Source organism: Mastigoproctus giganteus, chromosome 14 (genome assembly GCF_048544385.1).
Source record: "Mastigoproctus giganteus isolate SK-2022 chromosome 14, ASM4854438v1, whole genome shotgun sequence".
In the NCBI taxonomy this organism is placed as follows: Eukaryota; Metazoa; Arthropoda; class Arachnida; order Uropygi; family Thelyphonidae; genus Mastigoproctus; species Mastigoproctus giganteus.
Genome location: NC_143588.1, coordinates 85,417,203 through 85,434,114, shown reverse-complemented (window position 1 = coordinate 85,434,114; position 16,912 = coordinate 85,417,203). Strand labels below are relative to the sequence as shown.

Sequence of the window (16,912 nt, the reverse complement as noted above, 5' to 3'; positions counted from 1 at the left end):
AAAAACAATATACAGTAAACCCTCGATTTAACGGACCGGGCAAATAATAATAATAATACAGTAATATACATATTAATCTCCACCATATTATTTTTTTTAGGTTATACAAAACTTCACTGTTATTATTAATTAAAAATTAATAATTACCTATTTCCATTATTATTTTGATAATTACCTACTTTTATTTTTATAATCAAATTCAGGAAATTGTTTTTTATTCTTTCTGAAAATGTGTTCAAGTAGCTGTTTTCCCAGATTACAGATAACAGAAAAGAGCAGGCGGTGACATGCGAGCTGAACGTGACTCAGGATACTAAACTGCAGGTCTACTGACTCACTTTGTTTCGGTCTCAGTCTGCCTCAAGCTATCGTGCAGTCAGGTTGTATACAGAGTGTTTCTGTGATTTCTGAATTGACTTTATTTATTAAATAATTTTGCAATCCTTACAATTTAAAATGGCATCAAGTGATAGAGGAGTTAAAGGAAAGTGTGTGAACTTAAATGTGGCACAGAAATTAGGGCTAATTGGGAAATTAGAACAAGGCGTCACAATAGCATGTGTTTGTGAAATTTAAACAAACTGTTTCATCCGTAAATCAAACGACAAATTGCAATATTTTTCTTTAAAATAGACTGTTGATAGCTCTAAATGTGATTCTACAGAGGGGAGTAGAAAACACATGAAAGTTGCACAAGATAAAAACTTAGAAGAAGCTGTATATAAGTGATATGTCAACAGAGATCAAGTGGTGTTAATATACAAAGTTTTCAGTTGAAATCTGCATGTGAAACTCTTGGAAAACACACAGAACTTAATGTTAAGACAAGTGATGGGTGGCTGTGGCATTTTAGAAAAAGGTGTGGCATTATGAACAAGAAAACCTGTGATGAACCTTTAAGTGCAGACACTTCACAAGTTGAGCCATTTAGAAAATTTATAAATTTATTAAATTACTTATTAAAATACTTATTAAATCTGAGGGCCTTATTTTATCACAGGTTTACAATGCCAATGAAACTGGCCTGTTCTATCGTGCTGTTCCTGAAAATACGCTGGCCTACAAACATGAACACAGCATTCCTGGTCGCAAGTTAAGCAAGGAGAAATTTTCTGCCTTACTTTGTGCAAATGCTGATGGCTTGCATCACCTGAAGCCCATGGTGATAGGAAAATCAAAGAAACCATGCACTCTTAAAGACATTTGAATCAGTTACCTGTTATTTACACCAGTTCAAAGAATGCATGGTTTACTTCAGATTTTTTCTGACTGGTTCTTCAACCACTTTGTCCTTGATGTGAGTCGCTTCCAGTCAGATGTTCTGAAAATTTCCCCTAATAATGTAAAGGCATTGTTGCTTCTTGACAACACTCCTGCTCATCCTAGTGCTGAGAAGTTAGTAAGGATGGCAGAATTAAATGTCTTTTTTTGCCTCCTAACACAACTTCAGTTATTTAGCTATTGGACCAGGGAATAATTGCAGCCTGCAAGAGGCTGTATAAGAACTTTTTGGAAGAAGTAATGGTTGTGTTGGAGGATGAAGAAGATGCAGAAGGAGACACAAGAGGAGCCAGGACACTTCAGAATCTACGAGCTACAACGTTAAGTCTGTGCTGTTTAACTTTGCAGCTGCTCGGAAGGAGATGAAGACTACGACTTTGGAAAATGGTTGGAAGAAGTTGTTGTACAATATTGAACGGAACTGGATGTGGATTTTGAAGGAGTTGAGGCAAATGACTTTCGGCACACCCTTGTAAATGCTGGCAACCGGGAAACAACTGAAGATGATGTTCTGAAATGGCTTGAAAATGATGAAGGTGATCCTGGCTACCAAGTCCTCACTAAAGAAGAAATTGTGGACGAGGTTCAATATGGCAAGGCAGGGGAAGAAGAAGAAGACATTGAGGAAGAACAAATTACACCAGCACGGCCTACACTGTCTGAAATGAGAAATCTTGTGGACATCACCATCCACTACATATAGACAATTTCAGGGTCAGACATCTTCTGACCCTGAAATTGTCCCTTAATATGAACATTTTCGGCAGTTTGGGGCAATCATTATTAAGAAACAACATCAGAGTGGCAAACAACTGAAGTCAGATGCTTTCTTTAAGGGAACTTCACCTACTCCCACTCCTATTTTACCTCCAACTGCTTATACATCTCAACCGTCTACAAGCAAACAGATGACACCAGTGCCTCCATTTGTGAATATTTCAGAAGAATCTGAAGCTGAGGATTTCCCTTCACCTCTACCTTCAGATACTGAATAATGACTACTGTACTACTACCACTATGGTCACGGCAAAATACTCTTCAACTACACTGTCAAAAAGGTGAGTAAATATTACATATTCTTTATTATAATTTAATAATTTTATATTGTACTGTACTGTATATTGTATTAAAGCTTTTTTTTTACATAAAGAACAATAAAAAAAATGCCCCCCAGGTTACATTCAATTTAACGGACTTTCGGCATTAACGGACACCCCTTCTCCCCTATTAGTCCGTTAAATCGAGGGTTTACTGTACATCCTGGTTAATATATTGCCTAAATACATATTTAGGCAATATATTGTCTAAATATGTAGTGGGCTATCTGTATATAAGTAATCTGTGGTAATACTAACCTATTTCCTGTTATTTTAACTAGCAGCACATTTGCGATATGATAAAATAATGAAGCACGTTGCACTGATATCTACTTAACTGGCTTAACTGAACATCTGCTAATGATCATATAATCACTCTTTTATCAGTCACTGTCATACGCTCGTCGCATTGTTTCAGGCTCCTAAAGTGCATTCGGATATGAGGCTGAATGAAGTTCACAAGTGGTCAGTCACGAACGCGATTTTACAAACTACTCAAATGCAGCACTTATCACAACTTGAGTAGGACAATTCATACGAAATATATAATTTATTGGGAAATATATATGTTTAAAATAATTTGTTACTACAGTATTTTTTTTCTTAATAATAATTTTATGCATCAGTGGTACATAGTCAAAAATTCCCACGTAACCCCTGAAGACCTTTTGCGTACCCCTGGGGAATATGCGTACCACACTTTGGGAAACACTGGCTTAGGATAGGGGCTTGCGTTTTCACACAGAAACCTCTAGTTTAACATCCAGCACCATGAGGAGGTGGGCCGGGCAATAGGGAGTATGAAGCACTGGCGAAGCAAACAATGTGGTAGCCAAGACTTCAGACAGGGAGAGCCCAGTTAAAAAAAAAAAGTGAAAGCTGGAAGAGAATAGTGGGGAGACAGAAAGTGGGAGAGGGTTAAAGTAGAGAGAAGGGGGGGTCAGAAGAGTGCCCCCAGGTCAGGATGCCCATCCTGCTCTGGGGTGGGAGATGATAAATGGCAGTGAGGTGACCCACCAGGCAAAGAGGGAGGAAGAGGGTGAGAGAACAACCAATCGAGGTTGTAGGAGTAAATGTTCATAGGGAAAGGGATCCCTATGTTGGAGCATCTGTTTGGTGCTCTGTCCCACACTGGGCAGGAGTCAAGTCCTACTGGCCAGTATCTGCATCCCACACCATGCCAGCTAAGTAGTCACACCATGGTATCTGCTTGGGGGCCATAAATGGCCCATCTACCCATCATCCAATTCAAAGGGAAGGGGGCAGGAGTGATACACAATTTAATACATTCATAATCTGCATTCGCATTCTGCTTCCATTCTGGTTTTTAAGCACTTTTCTTACATTTTGCACATTACAGTATAATTTTTTTGTTAAATTATATTTTCTCTCCCCCCATCCATTCTCATTCTCACACGGGGGGGTGGGGGTGGGGGGAAAGAGATACAACGGCATGTAGTGTAATTTAGAATAGAATACTTCAAAGTTAACTTAAATAAAATAATAAAAAATATAAAAACAGCTAAGAGAAAAGGTTAGTACTAATAGAACTTAGTAAGAATTATAATTTGTGTTATTCCTTACTGACACCCATGCTTCCATTCATTCTTTCATGCATTCACTTCGATTATTTCATTCCATTCTCTCTGCATTGCATTCCCAAGCCCTACAACTTACTATTACTATTCAGTTGGGGTGCAGTCCCAGCTGCATGTCTTGCATGCCAGGGAGGTGTTCGGTGGGTATATTGGTGTTGTTAGTAACTAGATTCATTTTTGTTATGTATATTCTAAGAATACAGTAAACCCTCGATTTAACAGACTAATAGGGAAGAAGGGGTGTCTGTTAATGCTGAAAGTCGGTTAAATCGTATGTAACCTGGGGGGGGGGTTATTGTTTTTAATGTAAAAAATATTTAATACAATATACAGTACTGTACAATATAAAATTATTAAATTACAATAAAGAATATGTAATATTCTGTTGTAAATATAAAATGTTGCAATTTGGCTTTGATTTACAGATATCAGAAACTGTTTTTTTAAGCTGTAAATTTCACATGTGCTACTGAGATGCCTTGTTCTAATTTCTCAATTAGCTCTAATTTCTGTGCCACATTTAAGATCACACGCTTTCTTTTAACGCCTCTATCACTTGATGTCAGTTTAAACTGTAAGGATTGCAAAATTATTTAATAAATAAAGTCACAGTTCAGAAATCACAAAAACAATATATAACTTGACCGCACAATAGTTTGAGGCAAACTGAGACCAAAACAAAGTGAGTTGGTAGACCTGCAGTTTAGTGAGCCAAGTCACATTCAGCTCGCAAGTCACCGCCTGCCCTTATCCATTATCTGGGAAAACAGCTATTTGAACACATTTTCAGAAAGAATAAAAAACAATTTCCTGAATGCGATTATAAAAATAAAAGTAGGTAATAATCAAAATAATAATGGAAATAGGTAATTATTACTAATTTTTAATTAATAACACTGAAGTTTTGTATAACCTAAAAAAATAATATGGTCAACATTAATATGTACATTACTGTATTATTACTTATCCAGTCTGTTAAATCCAAAATCCGTTATGTGGGGTCCGTTAAATCGAGGATTTACTGTATGCATTTAACTAGTGTGTTTGTTTTCATACTCTCAATTACATTCATACCTTCATTCACTTCCTTTTATCAAAATTCTCATTCACTCTCTTTTGCTTTCATGCTGGATCACTCTCTTTCACCATAACTTCTCATTCTTTGCCTTTCACTACAATTTCAATTTCATTCTGATCACATTCATTCATTCAGTGACCAGCACATTCACTCAATTCTTTCGCATTCATTCATTCATTTCATTTATCCTTCATTAATTCGTTCATTTCATTTATCCTTCATTAATTCGTTCATTTCATTTATCCTTCATTAATTCATTCATTTCATTTATCCTTCATTCATTTGTTCATTTCATTTATCCTTCATTCATTTGTTCATTTCATTTATCCTTCATTCATTTGTTCATTTCATTTATCCTTCTTTCATTCTACATTGCATCCTCTTGCAACAAGCTTACTAATATTATTCAGCTGAGTTGTTGCTTCCCTGGTTGACTGTACATCTCACTCCCCTTTATGTTTACTCTGTGAGTGAGTGTGGGGCCTCCAGGTTCCTATCCATGGCAGGATAACCCTGGGGAGGGCAGTCATAAATTTGGTTATGTCAAGTCTGGGTATCTTTCAGGGTGCTGTTACAGCTACTTTTTTAAATGTCATCATCTGGCCATGGATTGTTGCTTAGCTGTGGGGGAGGCTGTATAGCCTGTCTCTGCATGTTTTTTCTGATTTCAGATACTTGAGGGTAAAATTAGTAAATGCCTTATATGTATTTTCATCTATAATAAAGTGATGTTCCTGTCCCCTTGGGGGGGGCAATTTCAGCTATTAATTGTGTTGTCTGGATTTCATGTATTGCACATTCATAAAGAATGTGTGTCCAGTCTTCACTCTCGCCATAGGTACAGTTTTGCCTTTAGGGAGCCGTGACCCGTCAGTATGAAAGTTGTAAAGAGTCCGGGGCGAACCACTTTGGTGGCTTTGGACTAACCACTGCCAGAAACCTTTTGGTAACAGTACCTCTGGTTTCCTGATCCAAATTTTATTGCCATTGCTCATGGTGCTTTGCAGCTATTCTCTTTCTCTCAGCCTTGGTGTTATTGGCTATGTTAAGGGCTATCCCCAGAAAATCTGTGGGAATGCCCTTCCTAAGTCTGTAATATAAGCCTCTTTCGGCTATTTCCAGATAATAGTGGGAGAGCACCAGCCAGCACCTGCAGTGCTCACTGTGCAACATACCCTGGTGATAGAGAGTACTGTTTTCTTAATTGTCTCTAATTTGTTCCTGTTTCTGACTGGCCATGCGGGTAAACCATGCACTGGCTCCATAGGTGAAGACAGGAGAGAACACTGCTCGGTATATGATTACTACGGGGCCTTCTTTTGAGCCCTCAATCAGCCCGACTGATCCTGGCAATCACACCTGCATAGTTTCTCACTTTTTTTTTTTTTTTTTTTTTTTTTTTTGCCAAATATGCCAAATGGAGATAAAAAAACTAATTTTGAGTCAAATACAACTGCCAAATATGCCAAATGGAGATAAAAAAACTAATTTTGAGTCAAATACAACCCCTAGGTATTTTAGTTCTTATACCATTTTTAAGTTTTTTCCATGAATTTTAATTTGTGGAGGTCTCCTTAAATTTAGGTTTCCTTTCAATAGTACAGATTTAGTTTTTTCAGGTGATATCCTGAGCATTTGCAATTGGGCCGACTCCTGGAGTTACATGAGGACAGCATTTGATCCTGGCTGTACAACTACTCTTGTGTTTCCTTTTACAAGGAGAATCATCTGCAAATGCCAGGCTTTCCACTAGGCACAGATCCAAGGCCAGAAATTCATTTAAAACAACTGTCCAGAAGAAGGGGCCAAGGACAGGGTATGTCAATTTCTGCCTTTTAGGTAGCTGTTGATCACCTGATAAAGGTTTTATGGGACATTTGTCTGGCAGAGCCTCAGGACACTATGCTACCTTAAAAATTACCTTGAATTAAATGCCCCAGCAAAGTCTACTGAAATTGCCTGTTTGGAAGTAATTGATACCAGAGCAACTTGTTGAAAAAACTGTGAGATTAAAGCCACTGTGAGATTAAAGCCATGGCTTTAATCTCAGTTTAAATCCTGCTTAAATCCTGCTATACAGTTTAAATCCTGCTTTTTTTTTTTTTTTTTTTTTAGGAGCTTCGGGGATATGCGGTGGTCATTTCCTGACCTTTTCGCATCCTCCGTATTTGATGGCTCATGGGCTCGAACGCCGGTCTGATCAAGAAGCATATGCTATGCACTGCTGCTCCTGCCCACCTGGCTACAGAGGCGCTTAAATCCTGCTGGCTGCAAAAACCAATTAAAGAACAAGACAGTCCTTTAAGCACCTTATAAAGATAGAAATATCACTCTTTTTTTGTATGGATTCTTAAATACAATTATGATTGCTGATATGAGTGCTGGATTACTTTTTTCTATATTTCTAGTGTAAAGTGTTGATTTTTTTGTATTTTATGTGCCAGATTTTACAAGAATTCCAGATTTCTGGAATTTCAAGAGTTTACTGCTTTACTAAAAATGGATATTTTCAAAAGTTAAAATGAAACTGTTTGGTGGCATACTAGTTTTAAGCTTGGGGGACATAACATTTAGGGATGCTTACATGGCCAAGGGACTGTGATGAGAATACAGAAAACAGAGTGGCCTACCAAATCAAAAAGGCATTGCACTCAATACCAGAATATTTCAGAATTGCTGGATGGCCAGTTTCTATTAAAAGATGCCAGAGAGGTAGAGAAAGCAATATTCTTGATCTGATTATCAGAACAGATTATGTATTAAGAATCTACAAGCAGAGGAACCACTAGGCAGCAGTTCATTGTGTATCAATGTGAGATTTATTAAAACTACTGTAAGAAGTCAAAAAAAGGGATTTTGTTTTTGCAAAGGTGATTATAATAGACTCAGACTTTTTAAAATTCTCTTCAGCAGGACCAACTGATGATGCTACCAACTGCAAATTCTAAATGGAAGCCATTTAGGAAAGTAGCCATAGAAGTAACCTAAGCTTTTCATATCAATCAAGTAATACTGCTCATGATAAAGATCAAAATGGATGTTAGGTGAATTGATGAGTTTAGTGGCATAAAATAAAATATGCACAGGATAATTATATATTTTCAGGGGAGACAGAATCCTATAGGAAGTATAAACTAGTCTATAATCAAGTACTCAAGGGGTTAAACATTGCTAAGGTAGATTAGAAGTCTTTTGCTAAGGATGCAAATAAAAATGACAAAGAATTCTTTGCTAATGTTAACATACCAGAAGGAAAGAGATGAGCTATACTGGTCCATGATATGCATAGAATAGCTATTGATGATCCTTTACAGGTTGCTGACAAACATAAAATAATTATTTTATGCTGACATTCACAAATGATAATATTTTTAGAGAAGGGTATACCAAAATTCTGTCCGATATTGATGGGAATCAAATGATTTGATACCATATTTGATTACTGATTTAAAATCAGGGGATAAGTGACCTTGAAAACTGGAACCTCGAAAATTTGTATCTTGACGCTTCTAAAGAATTTTTGAGGTCACTCATCCCTTGAATTGAAACAGATGTAACATGCATGTCTGTACTTTTGTCAGCTGTTTGCATTTAGTCAGCAAAAAAACTAAGCTCTGTGGAAAGATTAGATAGCTCTCACTAACGTGTCACAGATTCCACTTGAGAATGGGAGTTGACGACACGAAACATAAATCTTTTCCTCACCCGGCATCTCTTAAAGGCTAAACAAAAATTTTGTTTCTTATAATTCTAGTCTACAATCAATATATAATTTTTTTCTTATAATCCTAGTCTATAATCAATATATAATTTTTTTCTTATAATCCTAGTCTATAATCAATATATAATTTTTTTCTTATAATCCTAGTCTATAATCAATATATAATTTTTTTCTTATAATTCTAGTCTATAATCAATATATAATTTTTTCTTATAATTCTAGTCTATAATCATAGTATATTGAAATGAAAACAGAAAATACTGTATAATTATCTAGAGCAGTGGTGTCCAACCTACAGCTTGAGGGCTGGATATGGCCAGTGGATTATTTTTATATGGCCCACACGGAAAGTGAACTAGAACAAAATTTTTAATTTTCTCATTAAATATCTTGTTCGGTAAATGTAATTGTGTACTGTACTTAATAAAATTTTTGAATACTGTATTTTCAATTTTAGGTATATCATTATATTTATTTATTCACCTTAATACTGAAAAGCAGTGATCCATTTCAGGTTATAAATTTTCTGAAGTAAGCATTTAAAAGCAAAGTAAGGTATTTTTTTTAAAAAACAAGTCTTATTTTTATAATTTTAATAAAATCTAAAAAAATAAATCACTGACAGATTTGTTGCACATAAGTGTTGGAAATTTTCATTTTTTTTATATGTAGCCCGAAAATAAAAAACAGTAACACAAAAACAGAAATTTTACATGTAACAAGATATGGAAAATGTAACAAACTATTTTTTCTCGAATCACTCAGCGTGGGCAGAAAAAGAAATATAACTCTGAATATGACCTCTGTACAGGAAAAGGCTGGACACCACCTTTAAGAGAATGCTGGTGGGGAAGATAATGGGATCTCCTTTCATTTACAAATTTTAAAAAATAACAGAAAAATTTAAAACATCTAATTTAAAACTACATCAGCAGCAGAGGGCTGCAAAATAGCTATGAGGTTGCTCAGCTAGATAGTGATCATTGAAATAAACTTACATCTAATGTTATGAAAGTGAGTCATTTGAATAAATTAAAGAAATTATAAAAAGGAATAGACATATGAAGTCAATTTTTTTTTTTTTTTTTTTTTGGCTAATGCCGTATAAGCTTGCTTGCTCCCTTGCATCATTTTGTCAATACTAATACTATTGTCAAGAGAAAATCAACAGGCAATTCAAGGTCATTTATTAGCTTCCCCTCTTCTTTCTCACACTGTATACCATTTACCCACATAATTTTTGGCACCTTTGAACAGATATTGAAAGTACACTTGAAAGTTCTGAGTCCACCCCCCCTCCCCAAAAGCACTTCCAGTGTCTACTTTGGAGGGAGGTGATGGTTTTATACTAAAAGAGGATTGGAGCTGGACTGAAAAAAAAAAAAAAAAAAAAGAGAACCACTGGCACAAAGGAAACAAAAAGATCATTTTGCTGAATGTAACTTCTGTTTGCCAAATATTATTTTATTCAACTTCTGAACATATAGAAAAATAACCAAATTTAATGTCCTCTACAGATCTGTATCTTATAATGAAAATCTGCTAGATAAGTAATCAAAATCAAACAATCACCATCTCACTTCCCACCATCGAAAAAAACTTCCATATAGTGTTGTAGAGGTGGGTAGTTTGAATAAATTTAAGAAAGAATTTTAAATTATTATATATATATAGTTTTTTTTTTTGTTTTGTTTCGTGCTATATAAGCTTACTTTCTTGCATCATTTGCCGCTACTAATACTAAAATTACATAAAATTACACATTCTAGATGAACATGACCATGGCAACAAACCCTAGTTTTTCAAGAACCTATGAATCAGACATTCAACCACTAATATCAACAACACGATTTGACTTAATTTTAGAAGTGAAACTTAATGATCTTGTTAGAGATATAAATCCCCTAGAAAAATCAGGCTCTAAATTTAAAATCAGATCGCTCTAGATCTCTATCAAGAGTAGAATCTTATAGAAAAAGCTATCAAGATTATTTTCTTTCACAATCATTAAAATTATTTCACATAATTTTTCCTATGAGTGTGGATCTAGTATTTTGCAATGACGTAAATTACTGAGTTGGGTTTATCTATTCCAATCTCTAAATTAAACTAAATGTTTATGGCATCCTTACCTTTCTTTGACAATATCATTTAAGGAGACATATACATAAATTGAAAAAAGATTATTATATATGTGTTGTTGTTTGGTTTTTAGGAGCATTAGCAACTAAGGCCATATTGCTCTGTGGATATGCGGTGGTCATTCTCTGACCTTTCCGCATCCTCCGTATTTGGTGGTCACAGGCTCAAACCCCAATCTAATCAAGAAGTGTGTGTAATGCACTGCCGCTCCTGCCCACCTGGCTATGGAGGCGCCCGTTATATATGTGTTAAATAGATGTGTTAAAATTTGCTTTCAGCCATAGAGTGACTGATTGTTGGAATAAACTTCCATTTATTCTGTGGAAGTAGGTAGTCTAAATAAATGTAAGGTGTTACTTGACTCATTTTACATGTTTATATCACAAGATAAAGCTCCTCAAGCTCTGCATAGAGCCAGGATGATCTCATTATTATAAACCATTTATCCTTTTTTCGCCCAGTGACGGGTACTGGTACCAAGTGCATAGGGTGGTTGGTTGTGTCCGGTTACTATTATGATTGTTACTGTTGTCAAGAAACTCTCTTACTATCCTGCAGGTATTCAGGATTGCGACTATCTGGAGTTTTTTTTTTTGGTAGTTGTTGGCGCATCGGCTTCTGTGGCCATAAAGCACCTCCCAAGGTTTTTGCAGTACTTTGATCCAAGCCCGAGGCGGGATTTGAACCCGCGACCTTTGGGTTGCTAGGCAGGCACTTTACCCACCCGGCTAGCCCAGTCGGCGACTATCTGGAGTGCCACATAAGTGTTCTCTGGGAGGCCTATTGTTGCTAGATTCTCATGGAGGCTCTTTGGCACCATGCTGATGGTTGACACAACAATTGGGATGTTCATTACTTGTTCCATATGCCGCATATCTTTGACTTTCTAATCTTTTCCTTATATGTTTTCTGGAGGTTGCTGGTGTTGGGTGCCGTTATGTCGATCAGGTAGGTAGCTATTTCCTTCTTGTTGATGAGGGTTATGTCTAGTCTGTTGTGCAGGATAGTCTTGTCTGCCATTATGGCATGGTCCCAGTACAGTCTGTGAGTAGAGATCTCCAGTATGGCCTAGGGCTCATACTTGTAATATGGTAAGCTGTCTTTGATCAGCTGGAATTTTTGCGCTAGCTTCTGATGTATTATCCTTGCCACCTGGTCGTGTCTGTGAGCATAACCCATCTTGGTGATCATCCTACATCCTGTGGTGATGTGCTGGATTGTTTCTGGAACAAAATGACATCACTGACATTTATCATCTGTTATTCAGGGGCATTTAGCAATGCATTTCCTGTAGTTCCTAGTGTTGATTACCTAGTCTTCGATGGCGAGTACGAATCCTTCGATCTCAGGGAAGAGCCTTCCATTCGTGATCCAAGCATTTTATCTATGCAGTCTTGATAGAGGTCATTGTAGTGTCCGCCACGGAGCATTTTCTTTGCTCATCTTTCTGTCTGTGTCAGTGTGGCTTCCTTGTTCAGGTTGAGTATTGTGTGCCATCTGTTTATCTTTCTTATGGCTTAGTAAATTAGTGCTGGTTTCCGGGATGTAATTGCGCGGGTTCTTAATCACCTCTTGTTCAATAAGTTCATTCCTTTAAGTGCCATGGTCAGTCTCAATGGCCGACTTTGGGTGGTGCTGGTGGCTCTCAATCATCATTATTCTGGTCAATCTCAATCTCCTCCAGTTTGGTGTTGATCCAATCTAAGATCCAAAGAAGTACAATAGTACTGGAACTGCATAAGTGTTTACGGCTGTGATCATGTTCCCACCAATCAGCTTTGATTTTAGTAGGCTTCTCAGTCTCTGATAATATTTCTCAGTCAGGCAGGCCTCGATCTCCTTGTGTTCTAACTGGTGGGTTTGCATCATCCCAAGATATGTCTCTCCCTCTGTCATTCGACTGGATGTACTTGACTGGAGTGTATCAATATGCTATTTCAGTTCGTCGCTGAAATAGCATATTGACACTCCAGTCCATTCTGATTCCTGCTATGCTACCATTATCTTGGTTGCCACTGATTCAATGTGTACAGTAAAGGCTATTCACCAAAGTGCAGTTGTGTGGGTATTTCCAGAGCCCCAACGTCAAAGGTGGGAGGGGACACGGAACAATATAATTACTGTTGGTCCAGGACCCACAACGTTATTTTGTGAGCCTAAAAATATGTCTAGGTTTCAGACTACCTAAATCCGACAACGTATAATCATAATGAATATGTAAGCTCTGACTATGGTTCTGGGGAAATGTATGTAGATGCAAATATGAAACTAGAGCGTGTGGTGGAGCTCTCTTCCACAGCCAATTGATAACTGGGACACTGGTAAGCTGGCCAAGAAAAACACTTACAATGAGGCTATCCTAAGCACTATGGCCATCTTAGAGCTGGATAGGGCAGAGATTCAGAAACGGGTACCCCTTTCAAAATGGTGGCGAGGAGAGGAGGGGGAAAGCAATGATTGACGGGTTGTGACTCCGCCCACTCACTGCGTTCCCCCTCCTCTCCTCGCCCAGTGGATTTGAAATGACACACGGACAGCACTTGGCACAGCACGTCGATTATACTGAGCTTGCTGAAGGAGAACCATGACCCTTTTCGCACAGATCTTTTACAATAATGAGGATTGGCCCCTTTCGCTCGGCAGACCCACTCAAAACCATCCGAACAATCCTTCCGCTCGGCCAATCTCATTTTCCTTTCACACCGAAAACATTTGTACTCACACGCAATCAAATTTATTTTCTGGCACCATTCAATTACACTCTTGCATCCTTCATTTTTCAAACACCCAAACATTTGCGCACTGTTTCGTTCCATTTTCTCTAGGGTTGAACGGAGAAAAACAAAGAAAAAAACAACAAAAAAAACACAAACCTGTGACAAAGGAGTTTACACAGCAGCAACAGGACACCCGCACAAATGAAATACAGACTAAAAATGACCACCGGAGCCTGGAAATGGCGCAATAGTAATCAGCCATTCACATTGTGATTGGCTGATTACAGTTCTTCCTGTAATTTAACGCAGACACAGAGTTAAGTTACTTTATTTTTTTACTTTTTTTTCTGGGGGCTACCGCCCCCAGACCCCCGTCTATGTGGGGTCTCCAGCCTTCACACCACCGGAATTATTCAGCTGAGAACAATCAAAACACCACAAGTAACAAGTACGGCACAAGGCGCCTCGTGTTTCCAGTGCCGTTAGGTACGTGGCACGAGTGGCACGCAGTGCGTGTTCTCCCGTGCCGGCTGCATCCGTCTCTTAAGGAGATCACGTGACGATAGGCGGAGTCAACACTCGTCAATCACGGCTGTATCGCTAGCAGTCTGGAAGGGGTACCCGTTTCTGAATCTCTGCTCTGGTATGTGTGTGAGTGCACACACACATTTTATTCTTCCCTAGGAAAATAAATAGAAATTTATTTATCTATACAGAGGAGATCAAACATGAATATACTCAATCTGGGCTGTTGCTAACGTTTGCGGAGTCTGAGGCAAAATCTTGTAACTTCGCCTAACTCATATTGTATCTTAAAATATATACATATGCAGTAGCGCATCTAGCAAGAGCCGCATTGCTTACCCATACCGGCCCTATACTCAACGAAAAATGCCACTTCCTAAAGGATACTTACAGCATAATTTTCTTAAAGGACACAAAATTCTAAATATCGCTATACCTGTGGTTGCTGCTTGAGTCTTCCACGGGTGTTTGTCCAACACTCTCAAATACCATCTTACTAATTGTCGCATGAGAGGCATTTCTTAATTTTGATTTTCGTGATACACGGTTTGATAGCGAATGTATAAGATCATATACTGACCACGGAAGTGAAAAATTTAACAATCAACAAAAACTACATCACTGGTGATATTTTTTTTCCAAATATGAATTACACCAGTCTTAAAATTGTTATATGTTAACATTTTCTAAAAATAAAATTGGTTGGACACGTATATTTCGTCCAGTCGGCGACATCCCTATCACTACACAACGTGTTCAAACATTACGCACAGCTCCCTCTAGCTGTAGGCAAGAAAATCATAATTTAATGTACTGAATATTTGCGCATTAAAGAAAGGAAATAGTACTTCGCTGTGCTACAACTGGCTTTAATTTCACGTATGGACAATACGTAAAAAGAAAAAGAATTAAAATTATACATGCCTGTGAAACCCATACAAATATTCTGTTGTACATGAAAATAAAGTAAACAGAACTCTTTGTGAGCAGGCCATATTCTCACTTGGACTAATTTTTTAATGGGCTGTACACGTTCTTAACATGATTACAAATCAAAAAACGAAACAAAATGATTAATACCCATGTTAGGCATTTTTAATCGTCCACACTTTGACATACTAGAATGAGTACTGCAAATGACAGTTAAATCCGCCACTATATATATATATATATATATATATTTACCCCCAGGGGCTCACATCTGGTGAGTATGGGCTTGGCACACCCAGGGTCCTGAGCTGGATATCATCATGCTTCTCTTTCTTGGTGATTCCCTTCTATTTCTGACCCCCCTCCCTCTTCTCTCTCTCTCTCTCTCTCTCTCTCTCTCTCTCTCTCTCTCTCTCTCAGGGGTAACTCAATTTTTTTTTTTTTTTTTTTGGCTGGTGCAGCAAAAGCCTCAAGCCATATGGCTTGAGGCTTTTGCTGCACCAGCCAAAAAAAAAAATTATTATTATTATTATTATTATTATTATTATTATTATTATTATTATTATAATAATAATAATAATAATAATAATAATATATATAGTTTTTTTTTTTTTTCTGATTAAAAATTCAATCCCTTAAAAATTCATTCCGAAGCCTAGCAATATCATCTTTTTCCCATGAATCGAGATTTAGAAAGTAATTCCACACACCAGACAGTAGCTGTTTCCTACGAAGATACTGCAGGTACTGAAAAATTATCTCATACTGTACTGGTATCCTACAACAGAGAACCTGTTAAAGGAGGCGGCAAAGCAACTAAGCAAACCCTTAGCCATAATTATGAGAGCATCCTTGGACTCAGGAGAGGTTCTCACGGACTGGAGATGTGCAAATGTATCCCCAATTCACAAAGGGGGATCGAAGGGTGACACGAGTAATTACAGACCAGTTAGTTTAACTTCTGTTCCGGGTAAAATAGTGGAGTCTGGAGTCACTGATTAAATCAAGATCATCTAGACTGCAGCAATAGCATGGGTTTGTTAAGGGAAAGTCTTGTCTGACCAATTCGATAGGATATTATGATGTGGTTACAAAGGAACTGGATGCAAAAAATAATATTAATATCATATATTTGGATTTCAGGAAAGCTTTTGACACTGTTGCGCATGGAAGACTATTGTACAAATTGGAGCAGAATGGTATTAAGGGTAAGTTACTACAATGGATAAAAGGATGGTTAGTGGGAGAAAACAAAGGGTGGTAATCAATGAGTGCTGCTCTTCGTGGACTAATGTTATTCGTGGAGTCCCACAGGGTTCGGTGTTGGTTCCACTGTTGTTTTATATATTTATCAATGATATTGATGAAGGTATATCAGGCTTAGTGTCGAAGTTTGCAGATGATACAAAGATTGGCAGGGTTGTTAATGACAGTAATGGCAGTGTGCTACTGCAACAGGATCTAGTTAATTTGGGCAGATGAGCTAAGAAGTGGCAACTGAAGTTTAATCTTGACAAATGCAAAGGACTGCATATGGGTAGAAGTAACCCGAGAGAAAAGTACAAACTGTGTAGTACTACACTTAAGGTGGTAGAAAATGAAAAAGACCTGGGAGTAATTGTGCAGTCAGATATGAAGTTTTCTGAGCAATGCAGACAGGCTGCCAGGGCAGGTCATGGGGTTTTATTAATGATATATAGGAATTTTGCTAGCAGGGAAAAGGAGGTGATTGTCCCTGTGTATAAGGCAATGGTCAGGCCACGCCTTGAGTACAGGTCTGGAAGCCTCATTTTAGGAAGGGTGTCGATTTGCTTCAGCGTGTA

The 16,912-nt window shown here is 37.5% G+C and overlaps 1 protein-coding gene across 3 annotated transcripts in view; it reads right to left on the bottom strand.

Moving 5' to 3' along the window:
• LOC150075313 (mitochondrial inner membrane protein Mpv17-like) overlaps positions 1 to 14,817 on the bottom strand; it is a 92,711-nt gene extending 77,894 nt beyond the window's left edge. For all 3 annotated transcript variants that reach the window (XM_090388852.1, XM_090388851.1, XM_090388853.1), the window contains exon 1: positions 14,596 to 14,817. In XM_090388852.1, the coding sequence (XP_090244978.1) occupies positions 14,596 to 14,677 (82 nt within the window). In that variant the 5' untranslated portion in view covers positions 14,678 to 14,817. The remainder of the gene's footprint in view (positions 1 to 14,595) is intronic.
• Positions 14,818 to 16,912: the final 2,095 nt, after the last annotated feature.